Here is a 27,846-nt window from a genome sequence, read left to right on the forward strand (position 1 = left end):
TGCCTAGTTAAATAAATAATTGTTATTTAGAGAGTGACCGCTACTCATTTAGAGAGTGACCGCTAGTCCCCACCGGACTAACCTGTGCGTGTGTGTGTGTATGAAGGGAGGATGTGGGGGAGAAAGAGAGAGGATAGTAGAGTGACTTTGAGTTAGTGAAATAGGACACAAAAAGATAGAGTGTGTGTGAGAAAGAGGGTAAGAGAGGGAGTGTATGACAGAGAGAATGTGTGGGTGATAATTTGGTATTAGTGAGTCCTCTGATGAAGCCTGCAGGCTGCTGTGTTGTGAACAGTGCTGTGTGAACGTCTCTCGCTTTATTCTAAATCGCTCATTTAATTTAACTACCTCAGGGAAATCTCATTTGACCCGCCTTTCCGTCCTTCAATCGCTGCTCCTGCTATCTTCCTCTTTCTCTCTCTTTCTTCTCGATCTCTTGTTGTCTCTTTCGATGAGAGAAGGTTAGATAGGGAGCACATTCTGAATTGCTGCCATCACCTGAATAGATGTTGAGATTATTGTTTACAGTGCTGGGATGAGGAGAGACCCCATCTCAGTATAGTCTGCGTGTGTGTGCGCGTGCTTACGTTCGTGCGTCTGTATGAGTATGTGTGCGTCTAGACACCCGTTCCTTTGAATGGAAAATGTCTTGTTGTCGAATGTAAGGTGGGGTTGAATAAAGTGACATTTTAGTTTTTTACTTGTTTGATATGGAGATGGTAGTTTTGTAGTGGATAGGCTGCCATAGGAATCTGAACAGTGGGGAAAATAGGGTTCACATAGAGTTCACAACGTTGATGATACTGGGAGATGAAAACTATGATTCCAATACAGGCACTTCCACTGAGGCACTTGGACATTTAGAGATAAAGACGGTCCTTGCAGTATCTATCATTTTGATGAAAACGACATTATTATTGCTTGAGTTCACTAATGTGCAGTCGTGTGTGTTCATAGATGCCAGACAAATTGACCAAGAAAAAAAATATACAAATTAATTTATCTTTTCTCTCTCTTTCGTCACTCAGTGACTTTCGAAGTGGCACAGTCATAGGATGGCACCTTTCCAACAAGTCAGTTTGTCAAATTCCTGCCCTGCTAGAGCTGCCCCGGTCAACTGTAAGTGCTATTAATTGTGAAGTCTAAACGTCCAGGAGCAACAACGGCTCAGCTGCGAAGTGGTAGGCCTTACAAGCTCACAGAATGGGACCGTCGAGTGCTGAAGCGTGTAAAATCTTCTCACTATCAAGTTCCTAACTGCCTCTGGAAGCAACGTCAGTACAATAACTGTTCGTCGGGAGCTTCATGAAATGGGTTTCCATGGCCGAGCAGCGGCACACAACCCTAAGATCACCATTCACAATGTCAAGCGTTGGCTGGAGGCGTGTAAACCTCGCTGCCATTGGACTGGAAACATGTTCTCTGGAGTGCTGAAACATGCTTCACCATCCTGCAGTCTGATGGACGAATCTGAGATGCCAGGAGAACTCTACCTTCCCGGAGGAATAGTCCCAACTGTAAAGTTTGGTGGAGGAGGAATAATAGCCTGGGGCTGTTTTTCATGTTTCGTGCTTGGCCTCTTAGTTCCAGTGAAGGGAAATCTTAGCGCTACAGCATACAATGACATTCTAGACAATTCTGTGCTTCCTACTTTGTGGCAATATTTTGGAGAAGGCCCCTTCCTGTTTCAGCATGACAATGCCCCTATGCACAAAGCGAGGTGCATACAGAAATTATTTGTCGAGATTGATGTGGAAGAACTTGACTGGCCTGCACAGAGTCCTGACCTCAACCACTCAAACACCTTTGGGATGAATTTGGAACGCCAACTGCGAGCCAGGCCTAATCGGTCAACTTCAGTGCCCGACCTCACTAATGCTCTTGTGACTGAATGGAAGCAAGTCCCCACAGCAACGTTCCAGCAGTGGAAAGCCTTCCCAGAAGAGTGGAGGTTGTTATAGCAGCAAAGGGGAACCAACTCCATGTTAATGCCCATGATTTTGAAATGAGATGTTTGATGAGCAGGTGTCCACATACCTTTGGTCGTGTAGTGTATCTCACCGGGAAAAGCATCTGAGTGAACAAAACTGCACCCCTCTGTCTCAGGATGTGTAGCGTATCTATCTGATGCTGTCTGGTCAGAAAGAGTATGACATTGTTTCCGCATGTAGCATTGAATGCCAAGGAAGCCAGCGAGCATTTGGCCTCCCTTGATAGAAAAACATTATAGAATATTAGACAACCTGAACTGAGTGAGCTGAGCTGTGAATGGTCCTGGCGCAACAAAGAAAAGTGTCAAAGGAAGCCAGTTTGGATTTGGCTTCAGACCAATCACATCAGAAGCCAAACATCATTGACAGGAAAAAAAATGGAATTGTTGCATCTCGTTGTGTCAATGTCCTCTGGTGGCAAGCTAGCAAGTTAAAATCGGCCCTTTCCTAAATTAGCCATGGCTGGAGATTTGGACTAGTGGTTTTACTTAATTTGCAGTGCTCGCCAATGATTACAATGGCGATTCTGATCCAACCATTAATTCATACATTGTGCCCCTGGCCTGAGAGGATGGAAGTTCAATTCGTAACTTGATGTAGTATGCAAATGTTTACTTGCTGGCCTGGCACATCGTTGCCCATGAGGTGAGTCTAGCGAACAAACATTTTAACCAGGTAGCCTAGGACAACAAAAACTAAAAGCATGTGCTGTATGACAGAGTCATAGACTGTTTAGGCAACATGAAAGAGGAGGATGGCATTGGCGTTTCTCTACGAGTAGGGTGAATCAACATGTTTTTCCTACTTGTGCGCGCACACACAGAGAAATCAGTACCATGGACAGCCACATCATATCTAGATTATGTTTATTGGACTAAATCATTTTTGGTTTCTTTTAGTTTTCACCTTTTTAGACTAAGCATAGGTGATTAGATGATGTTGAAGTAGAAATGGTGCTGGAATAGTGGAGGCAGGTCCTGTTTTCTTTGCATCTTGCGGTAACTCTACGTGGTTCTAAATCATTAGTTGTTTAGTAGTACGAAAATGTCAGAAACATTACCTTGCTTGACCATGATGTAGGTCATGTAACTGTTTGTTACATAAAATATGTTTTTGGGACTTTTGTTACGTGCAATATGCATATGGACTGACAGGTTACAGAGAGAACAACGCAATTATCACAACACATACTGTGGGTTGTAATATTTTGGGGGGACTTGGCTTCCCCAGTGATTTGACCCACGCGCCGTTACAAACACTGTTTGATATTTTAGGCAACATTTTCTAACTGACATGAAAGAGCTCAGTTAGGAGTAATACATTTTGAGTAAAACATTCAGGTTAAAAGGACAGTATCAATTGACCAGTGTGTGTTTCTCCCCAGGTGTTGTGGTCGGAGCTGAAGGACCGCGAGCATGTTGTGGCCAATACACTGGACCAGGCACACACATTCCTGGCTGACCAGTCCATCGAGGGGCCGGGAGAACCATGCAAGAACCTACAGCCCAAAACAGGTGATTCTCCTGTCACTGACTTGCCTGAATACGCACACGCCAAAGTCCAGTGACATCAACCGTCACTTAGTCTTACGTTATAATTTAATTGAACTCCTTTATAAAACCTACTATGTGCCATAACCTACGTAACGGATGTCTGTATTGGTCAGTTTATGTTGACCATTCCGTTTAACCTGCATACATAGTGGCCCTCCAAAACCAAGATCTGGTGAAACCCAGTATCAGGGTGGGTGAGAATATCCTTGAAAAGCACCTCAGAAGTTGCCCAATCCACTTGATGTTTATGTGGTGTGTGCTATGAGGCTCAGAATACACCCAAACACTAAATACGCACCAGAACTCATTAGTAATTCTGTATCTAAAGGCTGCTGGGCCTAAGAGGATGAAACAGTGAAGTCATCGCTGTGTCAGCACATTTCCTCTTTAACAGAATCGTGCTGTTAAATAATGTAGCAGGCCCCTGAGACAATCTGGGAGGGTGTGGCCAGAGCTCCGAGCAGGCAGAGATCTGGCCCTTCTGTGTGATCTTTGATGTAATTATCAAAGGGGCCTTTGGTCTAATCGGTGGTTAAGAACTGATCTAAGGGCTGTGACGGGTAGGATGATTTCTTTGCGTGGTATATCAGAGGGTAGGTGTAATCTGAAACCAGCCCTGCAATGACCTCGGATACTTTCGAAAGGGGTGTTTGACTGTAAAGGGTATATCTGATCTCAATCTGATCTAAAACCTGTGATTGGATGCTTTCACAGGAGGGACAAAGGGCTTCACAGGGTAAAACTGAGACCAGTGCCAGCACGGACACCTCTGTCTCCTCTAGTCTAACTGAACCCATTGGGTGAGAACACCTTAGTCTTCAGATCCTCTTCAACCCAATCAAAGCTCCCATACTTTCCCTGGCCTTTGTTCCCTGGCCTTCTTATTTTCAAAACAGACAGCTCCCACGCTGGTCCTGTCTGGGGTGTGTGGCTGACTAACCCCACACTGGTCCTGTCTGTGGTGTGTGGCATCTATGGCTGGCAGACGAACAGACTAACAGACAGACAGACCCTTGATGTGTGCTTGGCTGGCTGACTAACAGACTAAAAGACAGACAGACCCTTGATGTGTGCTTGGCTGGCAGACTAACAGACTAACAGACAGACAGATAGATCCTTGATGTGTGCTTGGCTGGCAGATTAACAGACAGACAGACCCTTGATGTGTGCTTGGCTGGCTGACTGACAGACTAACAGACAGACAGACCCTTGATGTGTGCTTGGCTGGCAGACTAACAGACTAACAGACAGACAGACCCTTGATGTGTGCTTAGGGTGTTTATGATTTAGATTTCAGGTCTGCAGACAAGATGGTTGACTGTGGACATTGGTCATGCTCTTTTCTCTTTGGCTCATAAGTCTCTCTTCAAGTTTAAATGCTTGCTTTTATTGTACAACCAACTTTCCCCTTTGAGGTTGTTAAAGTCTTTGTCCTTGCTCCCTTTCTCCCCCCCCCCCCCCCCCTCTCTCTCTCTCTCTCTCTCTCTCTCTCTCTCTCTCCCTCCCTCCCTCTCTACCCTTCTCACAGACCTGACTCCAGAGGAGAAGGCGCAGGGTGTGACCAGGGCCATCAGGAAGCAGACAGCGGAGGTGCAGGAGCGTTGGGAGCGTCTGCAGGACCACGCTGGTGGATGGCAGAGTCAGGTAGAAAGGGCATTTGAGAGGCTACAAGAGCTCCAGAGCAACATGAACCAGCTGGACCTGCGGCTAGCCAGGGCAGAAGAGACCAAGGCTGGCTGGCAGCCTGTAGGAGACCTGCTCATAGACTCACTGCAGGAACACATAGAGAAGACCACGGTGAGGGGAGTCACTGGGGTGTTACTGATTTATTAAGGGGGAAAGAGAGAGAGGGACGTTGTTTTTTTTACGTCCACTACAAAACATTTAGGGCCAACAAGTGTAGGTAGTGATTAACTTGTACATAAATCAGTGTCAAAAAAATGAATTACCTAGGTCAACATCTAATCACCATTGGTACAGGTATCACCCCTGCACCATAACAGTATGTTATAAATACATCTGCCCACATCAAAACACTGACCTGTGGGTGTGCATCCTGTGTATGTTCCAGGCTTTCAAGGAGGAGATGGCCCCTCTGAGGCAGGACGTGAATGTGGTGAATGAGCTGTCTGGTGAACTGGCTCCTCTGGATGTGCAGCTGTCCTCCACCTCCTCCAGGCAACTGGATGACCTCAACATGCACTGGAAACTACTACAGGTGGGCTATGGGTGTCCCACCTAAAACCTTCCCCCTTTTACAGGTGGGCAACGGGTCTCATGCCTAAAACCATCTCCCTTTTATGTGTCATACTTAAGAAGAGGTGTCACAGCTACAAACCTCCTCCCTTTTAGGAGTTGTCATACTTGGGAGTACGTGTCACTGCTAAATGACTAAAAGGTCAAATGTAAAACCCTCCTCCTTTTACGAGCTATCATATTCTTGACTTTTCTACTTTCTACTCTTTTTTTCTCACCCACCTTATTCAGATCTCGACCTGTCTGTACGCTCATGTTTATTCTGTCAACGTCATATTAGCCCTCTTGCTGTCTTTGTAGTCAAGTACTTCTGTCCATCTCTTTCCACCTGTTTGTGTCATTTTGTTGTTGCTTTCACTCATTATTCCTGACGTCTCTCTCTCTGTCAGCCTGCTGTACTTTAGCTCAGACACAGAGAGGGGTGAGGAGAGGTGGCCTTCCCCTTGTCTACCTCTACAGGTTACTGAGTTCTATGTTGTGGACTTCTGTCACTATAGATAAATAACACTTTTTGACACAGCGGACTAGTGTCCTGGTCCAGCCTGCTGATGGCCTGGGATCAGAGCTTTACTCGTGCACCCCTCAGGCTCATTTGTCACTATGCTGTTTAGATTAATGTGTGTGCCTGTGCGCGCGTGTGTGTGTGACAAAGAGGAAAAAAAGAGACATCAAGAGAGAGATCTTAGATTCCGTCCCTTTCCTTCTCCATGCCCCCCCCCCACCCCTGGTATTGCCATGCTGGAGTTGATGATGACCACTGAGATAGGACTCCGTGCCACTTTGGTCTGATCAAACAGAAGGGCAAACGGCAGAGCAGGACTCAGTCACCAGGCACCCCATAGAGATTCACTGGGGCTGGATGAAAGTGTGGAAGACACATTTTGTCTGCCTCCTGGTTCCCTGTGTAGAGACAGCCTTATATCCTCACTCTAGGGAGGATGACTGAGTCACTGCACACAGTAAGGACACTCAGCAATGCACACACATGCAAGCACACACACACACACTCAGCTGGACCGGTCAATATAGTGCTGGCGGGATACAGGTGTGTTTGTGTGTGTCTAACTCGCTCTGCTTTCTGGTGTGCAGGTGGCCATTGAAGAGAGACTACAGGTCCTTCAGGAAGCCCACAGAGACTTTGGCCCTTCCTCCCAGCACTTCCTATCCAGTGAGTAGCCAAATCAAAGTATATTAGTCACATACACACTTTTTAGCAGATGTTATTGCGGGTGTAGCAAAATGCGTGTGTTCATAGTTCCAACAGTGCAGTAATATCTAACAATTCACAACAATACACACAAATCTAAAAGTAAAATAATGAAGTAAGAAATATCTAAATATTAGGATGAGCAATGTCAGAGTGGCATTGATTAGAATACAGTATAATAGAATATAGTATATACAGATGAGATGAGTAAAACAGTATGTAAACATTATTACTTGACTGTTGTTCCATTATTAAAGTGGCCAGTGATTCAATGCTTATGTACAGTATAGGTAGCTTAGTGGTTAGAGCATTGGGCTAGTACCCGAAAGGTTGCTAGATCGAGTCCCTGAACTGTACAAATGTGTTGTTCTGCCCCTGAACAAGGTAGTTAACCCACTGTTCTGAGGTTGTCATTGTAAACAAGAATGTGTTCTTAACTGACTTGCCCATAGAAAATATGGGGCAGCAGCCTCTAAGGTGCAGGGTTGAGTAAATGGTTGGTAGCTGACTAGTGATGGCTATTTAACAGGCTGATGGCCTTGAGATCAAAGCTGTTTTTCAGCCTCTCGGTTCCAGCTTTGATGCACCTGTACTGACCTCGCGTTCCAATGACTTCCCTTGAAGTTTATCGATTCAGCCTATGAATGTCTCGGAGGTAGCCTCTACATTATGTTTTGTTGTTGCTGTTGTACTTGTTAGGGTTGCCCTCATCCCTTGCCTCCTACACACACACACGCACCCACACACAAACACATACTCAAGCAGGTTGTTTACAGGAGGCAAGGTTCTTCACTCTTGAATCATTCAAGGCTTAATTACAACTCTCCTCTGACTCACTTTCCTTTCAGACCAGTGGTCATTAACAAGGGAGGGAGGGAGGGATCATTAATGACAGACAAAGCCACACCCCTCCCCCCTCATCCCCTCCTTCCATCAACATTTACTCCAAATTATACAGAAGTGTTCTATTTCATTGCTATGTCCCTTTGCTCTCTCCATCTCAAATCCAACCTCTCCCTTGTCTACCCCATTTGGCTCTGACATGGATCCAAAGTGTCCTCCATTTGATGATAACAGGGTGGTGGGATAGGGAGGAAACATAGTTGTCGTGTGTCCATAGACCTGAGTGGTGTTGACAGCTGAGTTATTGTATCAGCAAAGATGCCATTCTGGCTCCCCTTTCATCTCTCATAGAAAGAATCTACCGTTCCTTCTCATAGTAACTGACAGAGAAGGTCGAAACTTTACAAGTTTCAAATCAACTTTAGCACATTTTTTTGAGTTTATGAAGTTTTAAAGTTCTTACTATTATCACACAATACCGCCAAGCACTTTTTGACGTTAGATCGACAGTTACTAACCTCAATTTCAACTTCAAACCCGACTCTGATAGCTGTACCCTTGTTTATACCAGACCCTATTCTTTTCTTTCATGGGCTACCAAAACACTGCAGTTGTAGACGTGGCAGACAGGCTGGAGTCCTGGTGAGATTGAGATGAAGAAAAAATCGACTGGCACTCCCCTCTGTTTTATTGGCAAATGTCCAGTCACTCGAGAATAAGATGGATGAGCTTCGTTCCAGTGTCTCCTATCAGAGAGACTTGAAAAGCTGCATTATTATTGCCTGGATACCCAGACTCCTTGCTCCGAGCAAATGCTACGCCACGCCCACGGACGACAGTTTGGATCTGAGTACATCCCCTTCACTGAATGCGAACACATTAGGGGCTGTCTGATTGGTCCAGAAACTGATGGTTCGGGCGAGAGCCAGAACACACATGGGTAAAGTGGCAGCTCTAAAATTCGCCATTTGCTATGATACTCTGATTGGTTAGACAATCCAATCGCTGATAACCTTTTGTACAACACCCCTAGTACCTCTCGTTACAACAAATTACTTAAATGATGACAGAATAATTTAGTGGTCAGGCCCTTTCATAAACAACAACTGGTGCGCCTCTTCCAGTGCGAAGGAAACTCAGACATAGAATGCACCATGGTAAGCTGTAGACCTGTCACGCCCTGGTCTTAGTATTTTGTGTTTTCTTTATTAATTTGGTCAGGCCAGGGTGTGACATGGGTTTTTTATGTGGTGTGTTTTGTCTTGGTTTTTTTTGTAGGTATTGGGATTGTATTATAGTAGGGTTATCTAGCATAGTCTATGGCTGTCTGGAGTGGTTCTCAATCAGAGGCAGGTGTTTATCGTTGTCATATTTAGGCAGCCATATTCTTTGAGTGTTTGGTGGGTGATTGTTCCTGTCTCTGTTTGTGCACCAGTATAGGCTGTTAGGTTTTCTCGTTAAGTTTATTGTTTTGTTAGTTTGTTCATGTATAGTGTCTTTATAAATTAAACATGAATAGAAATCACGTTGCATTTTGGTCCGCCTCTCCTTCACCTCAAGAAAACCGTTACAAGACCTTTTTAATTAACAAGAGAGTTCTTATTCAAAATATCACAGCTGTCTACATCCCACCAGAAGCCAACAATACTTTATGGGGCCATAAACAAACAAAAGACCACACACCCAGGGGCATTTTTTAGGAGGAAACTTTAACTCGGGGAGACTTAAAAACGTTCTACCTCACTTCTACTAACACGTCGCTTGCGCCATAAGGGGCGTCAAAATGCTATACCACTTTTATTCTACCCAAAACAACGCATAGAAGGCCCTCCATCGCCCTCCCTTCGACAAATCCGACCATGACTCTATCCTGCTGCTTCCCATTTAAAAAACGAAAGCTCAAACTGGAAGTGATCTGATGAAGCAGATGTGAGGCTACAAGACCGTTTTGCTAGTACAGACAGCGATCTGTTCCATGATTCATCCGATAGCATTAGGAGTTTACAATATCAGTCACAGGCTTCATGTAGTCTCCAGAGTGACCATACAAACTTAACCAAACCAAAAAACACAGATTATACCAACAGTGTCTTGCATGAAAGCTCCTGTTGTTCCAGTTGACTATGTGATCTCACTCTCCATGGCCGATGTGAGTAAAACCTTTAAACAGGTTAAAAGGCCACCGGGCCAGATGGAATACCAGGGTGCATTCTTAGAGTATGTGCAGGCCACCTGGAAAGTGTCTTCACGGACATTATCAATATTTCCTTGTCCCAGTCTGTAATCCCAAGATGTTTCAAGCTAAAGACCATTGACCCTGTTCTCTAGAACTCGAAGGTAACCTGCCTAAATGGCTATATTCCCCTTCCACTGACGTCTGTATTTATAAAGTGATTTGAAAGGCTGGTCATGACAGTCATCAAAGCCATCATCCCAGACAGCCTGGACCTTCTCCAATTTGCATACCGCCCCAACAGATCACGCAATCTCAATTGCACTTCGCACTGCTCTCTTCCACCTGGACAAGAGGGGAAATAACTGAGAATTCTGTTCATAGACTACACCTCAGTGTTCCACACCATAGTCCCCTCCAAGCTTATCACCAAGCTCAGGAACCTTGGACTTAACATCTCCCTCTGCAACTAGATCCTGAACATCCTGATGGGTCAGCCCCAGGTAGTGAGGATAGGCAACAACACCTCCGCCACACTGACCCTCAACACGGGTGCCCCTCAGGGGTGTGTGCTTAGTCCCCTCCTGTACTGCTGTTGACCCACGACTGCATGGCCACGCACGACTCCAACACCAACAAGTTTGCTGACGACACAACGGTGGTAGGCCTTATCACCGACGGCGATGAGACGGTCTACAGGGAGGAGATCAGAGCCTTGAAAGTGTGATGTCAGTACAACAGCTTCGTCAACATCAGTAGGACTAAGGAGCTGATTGTGCATGGGTCCTCAGATCCTCAAAAGCTTTTACAGCTTCACCATTAAGAGCATATTGACTGCCTGCATCACCACTTGGTATGGCAAATGCACTGCCCTCAACAGCAAATCATTACAGAGGGTGGTGTGGACAGCCCAGTACATCACTAGGGCTGAGCTCCCTGCCATCCAGGACCTCTATATCAGAGGAAGGTCCAAGAAATTGCCAAAGTCTTCATCCACCAAAGCCATAGACATACTGTTCACTCTGCTACCTTCCAGCAATCGGTACCAGAACATCGGCTCTCGGACCAACAGGCTCCGAGACAACTTCTACCGCCAAGCCACAAGACTGCTAAATAAACATAAGACTGCTAATGTTTTGGTTACCCAAAATGGTTACAATGACCCTATCTTGCACTGACTATGCACACTTGGAAGACTGTATATACACAATATATACACTCACTCACACACATTACACTGACACTCTCGCACAAATACACACACATACCGACAACACATATACACACCACACTTTCACAATCTTCATATGCTGCTGCTACTCTGTTCTTTATTTGATTCTTATTATAATCTCTCCTGATTAGTGTTGGTATTCTGAACCTCTGTACTTCGATACTAGAACGTGAAAAAGGGTCCGGTACTAGATTTTGTTTTACTTTTGGTACTTCTGTCAAATGTGTCTCACGGATCAAGTCTGTCTATCAGCGCAGACGATGTCCCCCTTTTTAAGTGAGTGCACCGTGCCTGCTTCACTTAGCTTGCACTGGGAGTCTGGGCTGCATCATGTTAGCTCTGTCATGCTGCACAGAAGTCAACACACTTGAATAATGCGACACACAATGTAAAAATGTTGAAACCGTTAGTAATTACCGTTCGCTAACATTTTTTCTCTTTCCTTGCTAGCTTAAAGCTGAAGGCAGCTAACATCAATCCACTACCCTTTGTTTGTGATAATATGCAAACCATACTGCAAAATATGCTGATTTCAAAGCTGATTGCCACCCAAACTTTATTCATCAACTTAATCGGTCTCTCTCTTACCTCGCTCCCAAAGATGTATCTATTGACTTAGCGAACTGACTGTGTGTGAATAGGGCTCCAAACATAGGCTCCAAAGGGCCAACCCCTTCTTCCCACGGGAATGTCGTCATTACTGGTTAAAGATCAGTACAAATGGAAGGGAAAAAGATTGTTTGTCATATGTAGCCCCTTGAAATCAGCCAAAACAAGCTCAATAACTCAATGCATGCACACACTCATATTGGATATGCATTCACCCTCACGTCTACTCCCGCTCCTCCCCTCCGGCATTCAACGTCACCGATATACTAACCACAGGTCCTGTGATCCATCATTATGCACACCTGGCATCATTCCTTACACGCACCTGCAAGTCACCATGATATTCACCTGGACTCCATCGCCTTCCTGATTACCTCCCCGATATCTGTCCCTCCCTTTGGTTCTTTCCTCAGTCAGTATTGTTCCTGTGTTTAAGCGTACACATAATGATATAAACGCTACTGTTATGTTATCTCAGTTCATGTTTGTTGTTTTATTAAATGTTTCACCTGCACCTGCTTCTCGACTCTCAGCATCTCCGTTACAGAATACTGACTCAAACAATGGAAGCAACAGGAAAACAGAATATCTCCAGACAGTCGATGAGCAGGGATACCTTCTAAGTCAACAACATGACCAGCTGGCACAACTGGGTACGGCTATGGAAGAGGTTCTTCGCAGTGTGCAACGTCTCGAACATACCTGGAAGGCGTTTTCGTTAACTAGTGGAGGATACTCTACAACCAGCGAGTCAGCACAACAGCCCATTCAGCAACCCGCTCAGGTCAGCGACGCCTGTTTGTCCCGCCCTGATAAATATGATGGCCCCATCTAAATGCCGTGGCTTCCTACTTCAGTGCTCCCGCTACTTTACACACTAGATGGGAGCTCCCACCAACGACAGGTCCAAGGTTGCCACGGTTATTTTTCTGCTGTTATTTTTCTGCTGACTTGAAATGACTTGAAATGGGCTGTGGCCATCTGGGAGAGAGGAAAGGAGGAGCTAGATTATTATGAGGGGTTCATGGCTCTGTTTAAATGTTTCTTCGGTCATCCCCCTTGAGGGCAGAGGGGGGGTTTGAGCTTACTCCAATTACCAAATCCCCCTGGAACACTGCAGCAGGGAAAGCCCTTCCTGTGCCTTAGCGTTCCTGGTCCAATCTATCTATTGACTCTGTTACTGATCTTCCCCCTCGGACGGATTCACCACCATTTTGGTTGTTGTGGATATATTTTCAAAATCCTGTTGTTTAATTCCTCTTTCTGGTCTCCCTACTGCTCTCCGGGTCACTGAGGCACTATTCCAGCAGGTCTTCCGGCATTATGGCCTTCCGGAGGACAGAGAGCCTTTATGGAGAAGCTCACGGGTCATGGTCAGCCTCACTTACGGGTACCGGCCTCAGTCCAACAGCCAGGTAGAGAGGAGGAACCAGGAGCTGGGAAAGTTCCTGAGGAGTCACTGTCAGGCCCGGCAGGGAGAGTGGGCTCGATTCCTTCTCCCTCCATGGGCAGAATATGCCCAGAATTCGCTACGTCACTCCTCCACTGGGTTGACCCCCTTCCAGTGTGTTCTGGGTTTTCAGCCGGCCCTGGCTCCATGGACCAAGACCAACACTCTTGCGGTTGATGAGTGATTCCGGCGTGCAGAAATGTGGAGCAACACTCACATGAGACTCCAGCGCGCTGTCCACTGTCAAAAGGAGCATTGCAACCCCTGTGTTACACCCTGGGGATCGTGTCTGGCTCTCTACCAGGCCTCCTCGCACTCTGCCTGCCCTGCAAGAAAATGAGCAGCGGGTTTGTGGGGCTGTTCAAGGTTCTCCGGAGGATCAACAAAGTGACGTATAGATTACAGGTTCCGATTGACAAATGTAGCTCACCTTCATTTAAAATCTCACTTCTCAGGCTGGTGGTTCCTGGTCCCCTAGCTAATGCTGTCCCCCATGACACCCCTCCACCCCCCCTGGATATCGAGGGGAGTCCAGCCTATGCCATCAGATCCCTACTGGATGCTCGACGTTGTGAGGGTCGGCTCCAGTATCTGGTCGACTGGGAGGGGTATGGCCAAGAGGAGCAGTGTTGGGTTCCGGTAGAGGACATTCTGGATCCCAACATCATCTGTGAATTCCACCTTCGCCGCCCGCTCCTCGTCCTCGGGGTCGTCCCTCTGGTCGGCGTAGTCCTGCGGCCAGAGGGGAGGGGGGGGGGTTACTGCATTCGACATCGTCGGTATACTAACCACCAGTCCTGGGATTCATCATTATGCACACCTGCCCGTCATCATGATACTCATCTGGACTCCATCACCTTCCAGTACATATGAGATGAGTATGTAGGACATTATTAAAGTGGCGTTATTTAAAGTTGCACTTAGCCATCCCGGATCCGGGATCGTGAATACAGCCTGAAGCTCATTACCATAATGCAACGTTAACTATTCATGAAAATCGCAAATGAAATAAATATGCTATCTCTCAAGATTAGCCTTTTGTTAACAACACTGTCATCTCAGATTTTCAAAATATGCTTCTCAACCATAGGAAAACAATAATTTGTGTAACAGTAGCTAGCTAGCGTAGCATTTAGCGTTAACATTAGGGTTAGCATTCAGCAGGCAACATTTTCACAAAAACCAGAAAAGCATTCAAATAAAATAATTTACCTTTGAAGAACTTCAGATGTTTTCAATGAGGAGACTCTGTTAGATAGCAAATGTTCAGTTTTTCCTGAAAGATTATTTGTTTAGGAGAAATCGCTCCGTTTGGTGCGTCACGTTTGGCTACCAAAAAAAAACGAAAATCCAGTCATCAAAACGCCAAACTTTTTTCCAAATTAACTCCATAATATCGACTGAAACATGGCAAACGTTGTTTAGAACCAATCCTCAAGGTGTTTTTCACATATCTCTTCGATGATATATCGTTAGTGGAAGTGTGCTTTCTGTCCTGAATCCCAGGAGAAAATGCCCGCAACTAAAGATTACGCACCAATTTAGACAAAGGACACCGGGCGGACCCCTGGAAAATGTAGTCTCTTATGGCCAATCTTCCAATGATATGCCTACAAATACGTCACAATGCTGCAGACATCTTGAAGAAACGACAGAAAGCGCAGGCTCGTTCCTGGTGCATTCACAGCCATATAAGGAGACATTGGAAAACAGAGCTTCAGAAATTCTGCTCATTTTCTGTTTGAAGTTTCATCTTGGTTTCGCCTGTAGCATGAGTTCTGTGGCACTCACAGATAATATCTTTGCAGTTTTGGAAACGTTAGACTGTTTTCTTTCCAAAGCTGTCAATTATATGCATAGTTGAGCATCTTTTCGTGACAAAATATTGCGCTTAAAATGGGCACGTTTTTTTATCCAATAATGAAATAGCGCCCCCATAGACTCAACAGGTTAACCTGTTGAATCTAGGGGTCATTGTTTTAGGTTGGGGATAACGTTCCCAAAGTAAACGGGCTATTTTTCAGGACCAGAAAATAGAATATGCATATAATTGACAGCTTAGGGTAGAAAAAACTCTAAAGTTTCCAAAACTGTAAAGGTATTGTTTGTGAGTTTAACAGAACTGATATTGCAGGCAAAAGAACGAGAAAAATCCAATCAGGAACGCAGCGGTTTCTAAATAAGAGTCCCTTCATATGCTTCCCTATTGAGCAGTGAATGGGATATCAACGATATTCCTCTTTCTATGGCTTCCTTAATGTGTCTAGTATCACAAGTTAGTTTCAGGCTTTTATTTTGAAAAATGAGCGTGTACAACAACATTGCGTCAGTTTCCACCTGATGGCTCTTGTGTATTTCTCGCGCAAAAGACAGAGGTCTTACTGAAAAAAGCTCTGTCCCGGTTGATATATTATCGACTAGATATTTGAAAAACACCTTGAGGATTGATTTTAAACAATGTTTGCCATGTTTCTGTCGATATTATGGAGCTAATTTGGAATATTTTTTGCCGTTGTCGTGACCGCAATTTCCGGTCGTTTTCTCAGCCAAATGTGAAGAACTAACGGAGTTATTTTTGGCTACAACATTTTTTTTTCTGGAAAAAAGGAATATTTGCTATCTATCTCTTGCCACTTTAATACATTTAATAAAGGTATCACTAGTCACTTTAACAGTCTGATGGCCTTGAGATAGAAGCTGTTTTTCAGTCTCAGCTTTGATGCACCTGTGCTGACCTCGCCTTCTGGATGATAGCGGGTTGAACAGGCAGTGGCTCAGGTGGTTGTTGTCCTTGATGATCTTTATGGCTTCCTGTTACATCGTGCGCTGTAGGTGTCCAGGAGGGCAGGTAGTTTGCCCCCGGTGATGCGCTGTGCAGACCGCACCACTCTCTGGAGAGCCATGCTGTAGATGCCATACCAGGCGGTGATACAGCCCGACAGGATGCTCTCAATTGTGAATCTGTAAAAGTTTGTGTTTTAGGTGACAAGCCAAATTTCTTCAGCCTCCTGAGGTTGAAGAGGCACTGTTGCGCCTTCTTCACCACACTGTCTGTGTGGGTGGAACATTTCAGTTTGTCCGTGATGTGTACGGCGAGGAATTTAAAACTTTCCAACTTCTCCACTACGGTCCTGTTGATGTGGATGGGGGGGCCCTCACCTCCTCCCTGTAGGCTGTCTCGTCGTTGGTGGTAATCAAGCCTACCACTATAGTGTCGTCTGCAAACTTGATGATTGAGTTTATGGCCAGGGAGTACAGGAGAGGTCTGAGAACGTACCCTTGTGGGGCCCTAGTGTTGAGGATCAGCGTGGTGGAGATGTTGTTTCCTACCCTCACCACCCGGGGGCGGCCAGTCAGAAAGTCCAGGTCCCAGTTGCACAGGGTGGGGTCGAGACCCAGGGTTCCGAGCCTCAGGAATGAACAGCTGTTCATTGCTGTAGTCAATGAACAGCATTCTTACATAGGTATCCCTCTTGTCCAGATGGGATAGGGCAGTGTGCAGTGTGATGGCGATTGTCGTCTGTGGACCTGTTGGGGCTTTTAAGCAAATTGGAGTGGGTCTAGGGTATCAGGTAAGGTGGAGGTGATACGATTCTTGACTCATCTCTCAAAGCACTTTATGATGGTTGTGTTTTGGCTTTGAAGTTCAGCTAATTCATCCACTTTCCTTCTCTCCGTTTTGTTCTGCCCTTTATCTGTGTCATCTAACAATAACATGCCGTTGGAACACATTAACCGGTTATTTAGACGACGCAGTACATTTTTACAAGATACGGCCGTCTTAACTTACTGACCAAAAGTTATACCCATAATTTTTTCAATTCCATGCATAGTGGGAATCGCATTTGTACAACAAGCCAATTACATTACGGAACCATTAGCGGATATTTGCAGAAGCGTGCGGCTGTGAAAGACTAAAAAGCATGCGTGCGTGCGGCTCGAAAGGTTTGTGCTGCAAATATTGCATGTTTTTATATTCACGTGGTGTATCTTCCTCCTTTTTCTCAACAGCCTCTGTGCAGCTGCCGTGGCAGAGGGCGCTCTCTCAGAATAAGGTTCCGTACTACATCAAGTGAGTAACACTTACTGAAAACATGCTGCTTATGCATGCTATAAGAATCATTTGTCTTTATGCTTATTGTATGGTAACTCATTTGACTTGTGAGTGCGTGATTCTATTAATGCTCTGAAGTTTCCTTTAAAGATCGAATCCTCATTTGGGGAAACAGCGCCACTGTTCGCCCCCAGCACCTTTGTTATAGTTTTTGTTTTGTTTATGAGAGGAGAAACAGGGGAGAGGAGCATCCCAAACGGACTTGGCAGTTTCACCAATTAAGTATTAAACTTTAAGGGTTGGATTCAATTCTTGAATGTTTCCACAAGCATAATATTGAATTTGAAGTGATTCGCAGTGCAATGTCAATTGTTGGTCATTCATTTTGCCGGGTGGTCTTTCCGATTTGCATAATACCTGTGATAATGACGAAGTATTCATGGACCCTTTTGCAGTCGGTCTATAGCAGCGGTATCACAGCATTGTAATATAGTCACAGACAGGCTTAGCAGCATGGTCGATTAAAAAAGCAGAGAGGGAGGGAGAGGCTTGTGCTGATAGCCACTCAGGATGGCTTTCAGACCGACACATGCAGAGAGAAAGAGACAGAGACAGGTGGACACAGAAAGTGGATAGAGATATGGGGGCTACTGAGAGATAAGTAAACTGAGAGAGAAGGATATGAGTAGAAAGAGAAAAATAGTGATTCATAGGAAATGACAGTCGGAGAGAGATGGGGGTGAGGATGAAAGAGGGAGAGGGGGTGATAAGGAGGTAGAGGTACAGAGACAGGTTGTGAGAGATACTGAGTGAGACAGGGAGGCATCCCTGTGAACACCTGCAATTTGTTTAGCCCTGGAGCTTTGCACTGGAAAGCATCAGAGATGAAAGCAGCAAGAGGCTGGGAAGAGAGGACGGGCTTAGAACTCTGGAATCAACAACAGCTCTCTGTGATCACAGGTGTTGGCCCTCAAGCGGCCGACTACCGAACCCTTGCCCCCCCCCCCCACACACACACAAACAAACACACACTTTTTAACCATATGTACCATTCTTGACTCTGTATTATATAGCACAACAACTTCACCACGGGTCTAGCTGAGCCCCACTCACATTCATCCTGAGTGACCCTATAAGAAGGGGAGAAAGGGCGAGAAATCAGCCTAATGAAAGCCTTCCTCAAATCCAAAACACTGTAAGGTTTTCACCTCATTCAAATTAATGCCACCACCGGGAGCTGCAACACTCAGTTATTGCCACTGTTGTCGTCTGTGATTAAACATCTCTCAAATATCTTCTGAGTGAATTCAAAACTCTGCCACAGCCTTCACATGGCTAATTGTAGGTCACTTACAGTGTAGTGATATTTCTGTGACCACAACATCAGGCTTTGGCACATTAATTTGGCTCTTGCCCCCCACCTCTCTCATCCCACTTATCGTCAGCCTGATTGCACAATGGCCGCTGTTTAAACCACGCTGTAACCCTGTCCCTCTCCTCCCTGGGAGAAGCGACACACTAGCAAATCAAACGGTTACACACGGACACCTCGACACACTCTGCCATCCTAGTTGACCCCCAGCTGACCTCTGGCATTTCAGTGGGCTCAGACGTCCAGAACACTGTCAGGGTATAATAGTGGACTGCCGCTGTCTTCTGTCCACATTACACTCTACGGGACACGTGTGGTATGGGTTTGCATTTTTTTAAATGCAAAGGAGAAGAGGAAAGAAAAAATATATAACATTTTGAGGGTAGGAGTAGAGGAAAAATGTATTTGGAATATGTCAATTGGAGAATGCAGGCACTTATGGTTGGAGATACGTCTACCACAAGGACTGTCACAGAAGATGCAGGAAAAGTGTTAGATACACTTGTTAGATATATTTGGAGTTTTAGTTGTGTTTCAGATTATTTTGTGGCCAATAGAAATCAATGGTAAATCATAAGTGTCATTTTGGAGTCCCTTTTATTGTAAGTAAGATTATAATATGTTTCTGAACACTTCTGCATGACTCTGGATGCCACCATGGTTACGGATAATCCTGAATGAATTGTGAATAATGAATCAGAAAGTTAAGGAGGCACAAAGATCATACTCCCACGACATGCTAAACTCTCATCATTACCAATAACAGGGGAGGTTAGCATGTTTTTGGGGGGTATGACATTTATACATCCTTTATCTTCTCTCTGGTCTGTGATGTGGATGAAGTAGCCAAGCCAAACAGGAAATTCCAGGGGAAGTAGTCATTATGCAGAGGATTCTAAACACTGTAATTATGCACCCAGTATCCGAGGCAACCTGGAGCCAGGAAGAAGCAGAATAGCAGACTCACCTCTGTCATTCTATTCACACTACTCTGCTGCAGCTTGGCCACACACTCTTGTAAACAACACTTTCCTGTAGCTTTTTGGTTACATAAATGTAGAGTTTCCTAGGTTTTAGGTAGTACTCCATCCCAGAGGCCCGTTGTAATGATGTTCACTCGTCACACAGATATGTCATTTAAGGATGTTTTCGGGGGAAATGTGCTGCTATCTATATCACTCACTCATTCACTACCTGCTGAGGACAGATTCAGATTCAGTAATAATAGGCAGCGGCTACTCATCCTGGGGTCCAAACAGGAATCAAAACACAACAAATAAAATACACAATATACATAGCACTACATTTACATTAGAATTTAGCAGATGCTCCCATCCAGAGCGACCCACAGCCAGTACATTCATCTCAAGATAGCCAAGTGAGACAACCACATATCACAGTCGTATCACAACCACGTGTCACATATCACGACATACTGCAATGCAAAAATGAAATACAAACAAATGTCTGTCTCTCTTCACAGTCCCGTATTGCCGTAATGTGTTCATGAATATGGTTGTATTGCTAGTTTGTGTTACCTAGGGTTGCAGAGAGTTCCATGTAGTCATGGCTCTATTTAATACTGTGTGTTTCCCAGCCTCTGTTCTGGACTTGGACTTGGGTATTCAAGTAAAATTAAATAAAATGTTCGGTACTTCCTTAGATATCGTGCACCAGCTGTTGTTTACAAAAATACATAGACTGCCGCCCCTTGTCTTACCAGACGCTGCTCTTCTATCCTGCCGGTACATCGTATAACCAGCCAGCTGTATGTTGATGTTGTCGTCGTTCAGCCATGACTCCGTGAAGCATAAGATGTTACAGTTTTTAATGTCCAGTTGGTAGTTTAATCTTCCGCGAAACTCATCTATTTTATTGTCCAAAGATTGCACTTTCGCTAGCAGAATGGAGGGGAGTGGGGGTTTATTCGATTACCTGCAAATTCTCAGAAGGCAGCCGTATCCGAAGGCAGCGTATTCTTCGCTTCGGGCTCATCAGAGTCGTGAAAGGAAAAAGAGGATTCGGCTAGTCCGTGGTGAGTAATCACAGTCCTGATGACTAGAAGTTATTTTCGGTCATAAGAGACGGTAGCGGCAACATTATGTACAAAATAAGTAAAAGAATAAGTTAGAAACACCGCAAATAAGCAAGCAAAATAACATAATTGGCTGTGGGCACATAAAACATCTGCCATCTTCTCCTCTGGTTGCAGGTCTTGTTTGGCACCGATGAGACAGTTCGGTACCTTCAACACATCAACACCTGTGGTGCTAATCTCTGAGTTCCTGTCTGAGCTCATTACCCAAAGCTGTTATATCTTCCATGTTGGCACCAGATATTACACAACAATTACATTCCAATAGGCATTACAAGTAGAATATAATTGACTCGGAAACATTGGTGCACACATGGAAAAGACTAAATCTCTAACCGAGTTTGATAATGAATGTTGCATTCTATATGGCACTTCCAAGCCCCTTTGGTCCATTCAGGCAGTAGCTTCAGAACAGCCAACCTTAACTGCTTATTTAGGAAGATGCATCTCTGTGTTGTTCTTCATATCCGAGAGATTCTTGAATTGTCACTAGTTACCACCAAGTCAAAATTGGCTATATCATAAAAATGAATGTAATATTATTTTAATGTTAGGTATAAGGTTATCAGTGTTGTTAAGGTGAGGGTTAAGTTTAAAATCAGATTTTATGAAGATGCATTTTAGAAATTGTTGGGGTTTAGCCATAATTATGACTTTGTTGCTGGGGTAACTAGTGACTACCGATTCTAAAACGCTGTCCTTGGTACCAAACCATCTCTTTCACATTCTGGGACCTGAACATCTGTGTGATCCTTGTATTCTTCAAGCTTTAACATGTGTACATACGTCACAGCTTTGTCCTTGTTAAGGTTACTGCAGGTAATCTTAAACTTGGTAGTTTCTGAGGATAAATGAAGACGGATGGCAGAGGGAGAGGGTAGGGATGATTGAGGAAAGTTAGAACCTGACAACTCTTGTCAGTTAATTCCATGACGACAGTCCTGAAATTTCCAATCCAGATCCAGAGGAGGTAGTAGGCAGCTAGCGTAGTCCATTTGTTGATTTAGACAGTGTCCTTCGTTCTGTGTTTGTCACTCCGCTGCTTTGGTCTGAATACATCGTGGCAAGACACAGGCGGGTTGCCAGATCAGTCAACTCCCCGTGTTTCATCTCGGGTGTCTCCAGAGATGCTCGTGTGCATGCATGTGTTTGTACATGTTTATGCCACAACTGCGGCTGAACCCTCAAGCTGTTAGAGTTTTGCTGTGTGCGTGCTCGTGTGCATGCATGTGTGTGTGTACATGTTAATGCCACAACCGGGGCTAAACGTTCAAACTGTCCATTTCTGACTGCTTGGTGTCCAAATTCTCACTGGGACACAATAATATCCACTCGATCGTGATTGAATCAGGCCCTGACTAGTGTAGGACAGCTAAAAAAAGACACTCTGAGCGGTGCTCCAGTGATGTTTGCAATGCAAGACGTGTGTGTGTGGAGGAAGGTGTGAAAGTGTCAGCCATTTCAGAGCATGATGAATAGGGATGAACACCTGCTGACGGCTTCTGTAGTCAGTCTCCCCTGTGTTCTACTGTCAGCACTTCACTATCTACCCTGTCTTTTCTCACTCTCTCCCTTTCTCACTCTCTTTCCAACTCTCTCTGTCTCTCTCTCTCTGTGGAGACAGTCTCATCCACAACAACCTAATCACAGAGACACTGGCGTTCACAACAGAATAGACATCTAATTTTAGACTCCTTTTTAAAACGTTAAATCATTACAGTCCCTTGACACCTGTGTGGGTGCAGGCAGGTATTTTTTTCCGAAGCGGAATACCTCCAATTTTTATCAGTTCTCTGATCACATGAAGCAGTGCAGCAGACAGACTGACACAAACCCCACTCCTGCTTATCAATGTTGTCGTCTGGAGTACTAGACTCAACACGACTCTCTCTCCTTGATCAGATTTGTTTTTTTGTTTACGTTTTTAGTTCAAATGTTGTTTATTTTTGTTGATTTACCATACCATATTGAGAGGGGGCATGTGGAGATGAGAGGGGTGTGTGAGAGGGGTGTGATTGTCTGTGTCTCCTTGTGCATCACTCTGAAGGCGTCCTGGATAATTTGTATGCTTTGGTAATCACAATCAAATCCGCGTTTCTGATTTGTGTACATGGGCCTCTATCTTTAAGCCGATAAGACAACAGGTAGAGAAGGCAGTCTAGACAGTGATTGCACAGAGCAATTTATGTGTGTGTGTGTGTGTGACAAAAGCCTTATCGTTATCCCCTGTTGTTTTCCAGCCACCAGACTCAGACTACCTGCTGGGACCATCCAAAGATGACAGAGCTCTACCAATCGCTTGGTATGGAACACATACACAACCAGAAATGCATGCACACACACAGATTCTACTCCACTCAAAAACTTCCAATCCAAGATAGCGTAGCAGTCGGACGTGGGTTTGTCTTGTCCAGTCTCATTTTTTTTCTGAAATATTTGAATCTTAATATATCAACCTACAATCTAAATATACTTTCCTGCCACCTGCCTCACCCAATGTGGTACGGATCTGCTATTTTTATACGGTATCCCTGGAACCTCCAGCAGAAGCTAGCCAGCTAACTTCCTAATAGCTAGTAGTCACTGTTAGCCACGGCTAGCGGTCTTCACCTTTAGATTCGACACCAGTCAGCTTTAGCTTGGTCAATACCTACCAGTCTGCACAGCGCGATATCAACCCAGAGAATATCGGACAGCTTTTCTCCACCACATCACCAGATTCCTGCCGCAAGATCTGGGCCATTACACCGGATCATCGCAGCAAGCTAGCTGCAACAGAGTGGCTACCGCTGACTAACGCCTCTGTCCCGAAGCAAGCACCAGGTAGTCTTGAGCAAGCCTCGAGCTAGACCCATCTCTCAGCTAGCCGAAGAGGTATACCCGCTAATTTGTGGGCTACAATACCTCTTTTTCCAAAGAGCCTGGGCCCTTTATTGCCGACACGGAGACCCGCCGAACCATCACGACTGGTCTGCCGTCGTAATCGTCCGATATGGTTTCAACAGGTATTTCCGTTGCGATGTCACCAAAGACCCATCTGCTAGCCCCGGCCCGCTAGCTTTCTGAACACCGTGCCTGCTGCTCGCCTAGCATAGTAGCGACTACCGAACAGCTCCCGGACTCACCAATTGCTGTTTATTGGACCATATGATCACCCGGCTACACATGCCTCTCTCTAATGTCAATATGCCTTGTCTTCTGCTGTTTCGGTCAGTTAAGGTTTTCTTTCACTGTAGACCCACTAGACCAGCTCAACATGCCTTAGATAGCTATTTTGTCACACACCCCACACATGGGGAGACCTCACCTGGCTTAGCTGGTGTCCCCAGAGATGCAACCTCTCTCATCATTACTCATTGCCTAGGTTTACCATCACTGTACTCACTTCCTACCATACCCTTGTCTCTACATTATGCCCTGAATCTATTCTACCACGCCCAGAAATCTGCCCCTTTTATTCTCTGTTCTCAACGCACTAGGCGACCACTTCTTATAACCTTTAGCCGTACCCTTTCCTATTTCTCCTCTGTTCCCCTGGTGATGTAGAGGTTAACCCAGGTCCTGTAGCCCCCAGCATCACACCTATTCCCCAGGCGCTCTCATTTGTTGACTTCTGTAACCGTAAAAGCCTTGGTTTCATGCATGTTAACATCAGAAGCCTACTCCCTAAGTTTGTTTTATTCACTGCTTTAGCATGCTTCCGCCAATCCATGTCCTTGCCATGTCTGAATCCTAGCTTAGGAAGGCCACCAAAAATTCTGAGATTTCTATCCCCAACTACAACATGTTCCATCAAGATAGAACTGCCAAAGAGGTCGGAGTTGCAAAGCTGCAGAGATAGCCTGAAGAGTTCTGTCATACTATTCAGGTCTGTGCCCAAACAGTTTGAGCTTCTACTTTTAAAAATCCACCTTTCCAGAAATAAGTCTCTCACTTTGCCGCTTGTTATAGCCCCCCCCCCCCCCTCAGCTCCCAACTGTGCCCTGGACACCATATGTGAATTGATTGCCCCCCCCCCATCTATCTTCAGAGTTCGTACTGTTAGGTGTTCTAAACTGGGATATGTTTAGCACACCGGCCGTCCTACAATCTAAGCAAGATGCCCTCAATCTCACACAAATTATCAAGAAACATACCAGGTACAACCCTAAATCTGTAAACATGGGCACCCTCATAGATATCATTCTGACCAACTTGCCCTCTAAATACACCTCTGCTGTCTTCAACCAGGATCTCAGCCATCAATGCCTCATTGCCTGCTTCTGTAATGGGCCTGTGGTCAAATGACCACCCCTCACCACTGTCAAACGCTTCCAAAAACACTTCAGCAATTAGGCCTTTCTAATCGACCTGGCCCCTTTATCCTGGAAGGATATTGACCTCATCCCGTCAGAAGAGGATGCCTGGTTGTTCTTTAAAAGTGTATCCCTAACAATCTTAAATAAGCATACCCCATTCAAAAAAAAATGAACTAAGAACAGATATAGCCCTTGGTTCACTCCAGACCTGACTGCCCTTGACCAGCACAAAAACATCCTGTGGCGTACTGCGTTAGCATTATGCAACTTTTCAGGGAAGTCAGAAACTAATATACATAGTCAGTTAGGAAAGCTAAGGCTAGCTTTTTCAAACAGAAATTTGCATACTGTAGCTGTAACTCCAAAATGTTTTGGGACACTGTAAAGTCCATGGAGAACAAGAGACCCTCCTCCCAGCTGCCCACTGCACTGAGGCTAGGCGACACGATCACCACCGATAAATCTACGATAATTGAGAATTTCAATAAGCAATTTACTACAGCTGGCCATGCTTTCCACCTGGCTACCTGTACCCCTGCCAACAGCTCATGGGTGCACCTCAGCCACGCTCAAGGTCCTAAACGATACCATAACTGCCATAGATAAAGTACATTACTGTGTAGCCGTTTTCATTGATCTGGCCAAGGCTTCTGTCAGTCACCGCATTCTTATCGGCAGACTCAATAGCCTTAGTTTCTCAAATGAATGCCTCGCCTTGTTCACCAACTACGTGTCAAATTGGAGGACCTGTTGTCCGGACCTCTGGCAGTCTCCATGGGTGTACCACAGGGTTCAATTCTCGGGCCAACTCTTTTCTCTGTATATATCAATGATGTCGCTCTTGCTGCTGGTGAATCTCTGATCCACCTCTACACAGACAACACCATTCTGTATACATCTGGCCCTTCATTGGACACTGTGTTAACAAACCTCCAAACAAGCTTCAATGCCAGACGACACTCCTTCCGCGGCCTCCAACTGCTCTTTAAATGCTATTAAAACTAAGTGAATGCTCTTCAATTAATTGCTGCCCACACCTGCCCGCCCATCCAGCATCACTACTCTGGACGGTTCTGACTTAGAATATGTGGACATCTACAAATACCTAGGTGTCTGGTTAGACTGTAAACTCTCCTTCCAGACTCACATTAAGCATCTCCAATCCTAAATTAAATCTAGAATCGGCTTTCTATTTCGCAACAATGCGTCCTTCACTCATGCTGCCAATCGTACCCTCGTAAAACTGACTATCCTACTGATAGTTGACTTCGACTATGTCATTTACAAAATAGCCTCCAACACTCTACTCAGCAAACTGGATGTAGTGCCATCCGGTTTGTCACCAAAGCCCCATATACTACACACCACTGTGACCTGTATGCTCTCGTTGGCTGGCCCTCGCTAAATATTTGTCACCAAACCCACTAGCTCCAGGTCATCTATAAGTCTTTGCTAGGTTAATCCTCACCTTATCTCAGCTCACTGGTCACCATTCACTGGTCACCATAGCAACACTCACTCATAGCACACGCTCCAGCAGGTATATTTCACTGGTCACCCCCTAAGCCAACACCTCTTTGGCCGCCTTTCCTTCCAGTTCTCTGTTGCCAATGATTGGAATGAATTGCAAAAAATCCCTGAAGCTGGAGACTTAGATTTCCCTCACTAACTTTAAGCATCAGCTGTCAGAGCAGCTTACCTATCACTGTATCTGTACACAGGACATCTGTAAGTAGCACACCCAACAACCTCATGCTCATGTTTATTTTTTTGCTCTTTTGCACCCCAGTATCTCTACTTGCACATCATCATCTGCACATCTTTCACTCCAGTGTTAATGCTAAATAGCAATTATTTCTCCTCTATGGCCTATTTATTGCCTTACCTCCCTAACTTTACTACATTTGCACACACTGTACATAGATTTTTCTATTGTGTTATTGACTACGTCTGTTTATCCCATGTGTAACTCTGTGTCGTTGTTTTTGTCGCACTGCTTTGCTTTATCTTGGCCAGGTCGCAGTTGTAAATGAGACCTTGTTCTCAGCTGGCCTACCTGGTTAAATAAAGGTGAAATAAATGAATATATAAATAATCACCAAAAAATCACTTTCACCTCACACACATTTTACACCATGGTGTAGCTCCAAAGTTCTCTCTCTCTCACTTTTTATTTCTCCCTCTCTCACTCGCCCTCTCTCTCACACATACACACATGCACACACACTCACATTCTCCCACTCACACTGACTGTAACATCCAAATTCATGTAGTCATGCCATTGCGGTGGCGAGTGTGACTGTTCTTTAATGAGCAGATGGATCAGTAATAAGCTGTGGAACTCTGGGAACATTTCCTTAGGGCCAACACTCAACAAATAGGACTCCACTCCTCCAAGAGAGGACTCACTAACCCAATTACCATTAATTTCCAGCCATCCCTGTGTGACCACATATAAATTACACTACAGCACATTTTTTTCAACAGGTTTTCAGTTTGACATAATTATTTCATGTCTCCCCGCCTTTCCAGTTATTTTATGCCCATGTGTCAAATCGCTATTATACATTCTGTATGATGTATTTCCTCCCTCTGGTTTCTCTCTTTCTATCTTTCTCTCTCTCTTTTTTAGCCGACCTAAACAACGTGAGATTTTCCGCTTACAGAACAGCCATGAAAATCCGCAGGCTACAGAAAGCACTATGCTGTAAGTG

At 44.9% G+C, this 27,846-nt stretch overlaps 1 protein-coding gene across 2 annotated transcripts in view; it reads left to right on the forward strand.

Moving 5' to 3' along the window:
• LOC139415381 (utrophin-like) overlaps positions 1–27,846 on the forward strand; it is a 180,354-nt gene that overhangs the window by 79,174 nt on the left and 73,334 nt on the right. For both annotated transcript variants that reach the window (XM_071163488.1, XM_071163489.1), the window contains exons 4-10: positions 3,376–3,505; positions 5,073–5,341; positions 5,616–5,762; positions 6,890–6,968; positions 17,325–17,385; positions 23,075–23,136; positions 27,765–27,839. In XM_071163488.1, coding sequence (XP_071019589.1) covers positions 3,376–3,505; positions 5,073–5,341; positions 5,616–5,762; positions 6,890–6,968; positions 17,325–17,385; positions 23,075–23,136; positions 27,765–27,839 — 823 coding nt within the window. The remainder of the gene's footprint in view (positions 1–3,375; positions 3,506–5,072; positions 5,342–5,615; positions 5,763–6,889; positions 6,969–17,324; positions 17,386–23,074; positions 23,137–27,764; positions 27,840–27,846) is intronic.

The sequence above is a fragment of the Oncorhynchus clarkii genome, chromosome 8 (genome assembly GCF_045791955.1).
Source record: "Oncorhynchus clarkii lewisi isolate Uvic-CL-2024 chromosome 8, UVic_Ocla_1.0, whole genome shotgun sequence".
Classification (NCBI taxonomy): Eukaryota; Metazoa; Chordata; class Actinopteri; order Salmoniformes; family Salmonidae; genus Oncorhynchus; species Oncorhynchus clarkii.